Raw genomic sequence first — 2,608 nt, forward strand, 5'->3', positions numbered from 1 at the left:
TCGAACTGTACCGTGCCGTTCCGAATTAGTTGTAGGTACCATCCTACTGTATTAGCGAAGCCGTCTGATCTGCGCACCCTAGATACTGACAATACAAACCGGTGAGTACAGGATGATGGACAAGGCAGGATAATAATAGGATAGACGTACCGGGGACCTTAAAGAATCAATCGAACTGCACTGTGCTGTTCTAGACAGTTGAATACATGCATATATATATATTGTATTCCACCATTTGAAGCAGTCCAGGGGCATGTGAACGGGTTATCTTACACCGGCAGAAGCAAGAAGTCGGAATCACTGAGTGGTAGTTAGTAGTCGAAGTATCGTACCAAAATCACACCCCGACTGGGAAGGGAAGTGCCGGACTGCTGTGCCTTATTAGTCGCGTCCACATGCACGCAATTCCCCCTATCTTCATTCCAAGCCACTATGTCCACTGACGACTCTCAGCCGTTCTCTGTTGCTGCTAGCTCCAAGTCCTACAAGCGGCAGTCCAGAAACCACCCATCCTCATTCTCAGAATGTCTCGTTGCCGCTTGTATCTTCGATATCTTCATGGTGCCAAGAACAAAGTTACTCCCTCGCGATCAACGTGAAGACCTCCAAAGCCTCATTCCTTTACTGCCGAATTCACCCTTCAAGGACCTGCCTGTTAAGCGCGTAATGGCCTGGCTTGATGCTATCACACCCTTACTCGTCAAGCAGCCTAGAAAGGAGGTTATCAGTGTTGCCTACGTTCCCACACCTGCCAACAACATTACGCTCGTTATTGGGCAAAATGGTTCACCTGACGGTCTTGACGAGGCAGAGAAGCACTTACAGGCTATCTGGACCACTCTTAAGAACGCACGGGCTACACGTAGCCCTGCAGGACGTGAAGGTACCCCTGACGAGTTCGACATACCTACCGACGCATCGTCAAAACTCTTTCATCAGTGCTATATTTTCTCACGGGAGCGCTTGAAGAGGCAGTTCGACAAGGCAAATGGCAATTTCATGTATGAGGCTCTCACGAATGCGAGGAGGAATAAGGACACACCTCCACAAGGCAAGGAGAGAATACCACTATGGGACGTCCAGTGGGGACTCGTTGACCTGATTATCCAGCTATTCGAAGCGTACAACAGGTTTTTGTCAGAGGAGGGGTCCATTGTCAATGTAATGCAATTGTGTTCGGAGACAAACCGCTGGTTGAATCGAGGCTTACAGGGGCGTGGCGAGTTCTTGGATGGTATATGTACGTGGTCCTCATTCAACGCTTCCTTCTCTTCCTCTGTCATCTGGTCGGGCGATTTGGGTATATCGTCAGTTGAGCCCTGCATTCAGGATGACCAGCTCTGCTGCTTTTTCTTGTTCTGTTCCAACACTCTGGCAGCATGCTTATTCTGCTTTGTTTGCCGGTTTCTTGTATGAGTTACTGACAGTTTTGTACAGTGAAGACGTATGTCTCGGATCCGAGTCTCATCCGTCAAGGTGCAAGTTTTGAACGCAGGCTCAAGAAAATCCTTACGCTGGACTCGTGCATATTCCAGCTCCTCGTCCTCACACGCTCGTCCTCGTTCGGTTATATCCTTGACAAGAAGGATCTTGTCATCAAGCGCGTGAATACTCCTGACTATGGGTATCTGAACTATAATCTTGCAACGAACGAGGAGCTCAAAGCAATGATGTCGTCAGGAAGGGTTCCTTGCTCCCATGCCAGTCTTGTTGACAAGCTACGGAAGCTGAACATGGAGCGCGGAGTTGATAAGTTGCAGAAGTTTGGCTTTAGACTTGAGGTCCATGCCGAATGCAAGGTCCTTGCGTTTCTCATTTTACATGGCCTTGTTGCGTTCAACTACATTTCTGCGACAAAACTCAGCTGTCTCGGCTGTTTCGATTTCGTCGAGTGTTACAACAAGATTGCAGAGGCCATGGGCCTGCAGACATATCATTTGCGCGGTTCACACATGCAGGCCTACCCTTGGATTGCACCACAGACTCCAATCACACCACAGATCCTGGAAGAAATGCGCAAAGTCGTAGAAGATTACTTCCGCAATCTTATAACACTGGATCGGCCGCGTACTCTTTCTGAGAGTAGTTCCGGTAGTTTCGAAAAGAAGACATCTGTAAACGTTGACTGGGCTGGGGTTCAGGAGGATACTCATAATTGGCAAGTGCTTTTTCTTTTCATTTTCATTTTCATTTTCATTTCAACTATTACATTGCTTACACTTGTAATAGGTCCGTTCCACGCCCTACCACTTTGACTGGGTATAAGTATTAATTTCAACTGCTTTCTTACTGTCCATTGCTATGTACTTTCCTGCTTTCTACTACTATGTACTTTCTTACTGTCTACTGCTTGCTGCCCATTGCTGTGTAACGAATCCGATATTTTTGTATGAACTATATTTGTGTTCTCCTGAGATGAAACCAGGCTGAATTTACTTGCACGTCCTACGGTAATATGCGCGTATCTAATGTCGGTTGACCATCCCTCCTGTAGATCCATTCAATTCACCTACGCCAACTCAATCGTCGCCTTCTTCCAAACAAAAGGCACAACAGGAGCAGACTCCCGAGAGACCATCGCAGCCGCATACTCCGCTTACCCCTCCGG

At 47.6% G+C, this 2,608-nt stretch overlaps 1 protein-coding gene across 1 annotated transcript; it reads left to right on the top strand.

Annotated features, from left to right (window-relative positions):
* Nucleotides 1-432: 432 nt before the first annotated feature.
* Nucleotides 433-2,265, top strand: FOMMEDRAFT_163700 (uncharacterized protein; the record flags this gene model as incomplete). The annotated part of the gene is made up of 3 exons (XM_007272302.1): nucleotides 433-1,300; nucleotides 1,438-2,162; nucleotides 2,230-2,265. The coding sequence occupies 3 exons, from the start codon at nucleotides 433-435 to the stop codon at nucleotides 2,263-2,265; spliced, it is 1,629 nt and encodes a 542-aa protein (XP_007272364.1).
* Nucleotides 2,266-2,608: the final 343 nt, after the last annotated feature.

Source organism: Fomitiporia mediterranea (assembly GCF_000271605.1).
Source record: "Fomitiporia mediterranea MF3/22 unplaced genomic scaffold FOMMEscaffold_885, whole genome shotgun sequence".
Lineage (NCBI taxonomy): Eukaryota > Fungi > Basidiomycota > Agaricomycetes > Hymenochaetales > Hymenochaetaceae > Fomitiporia > Fomitiporia mediterranea.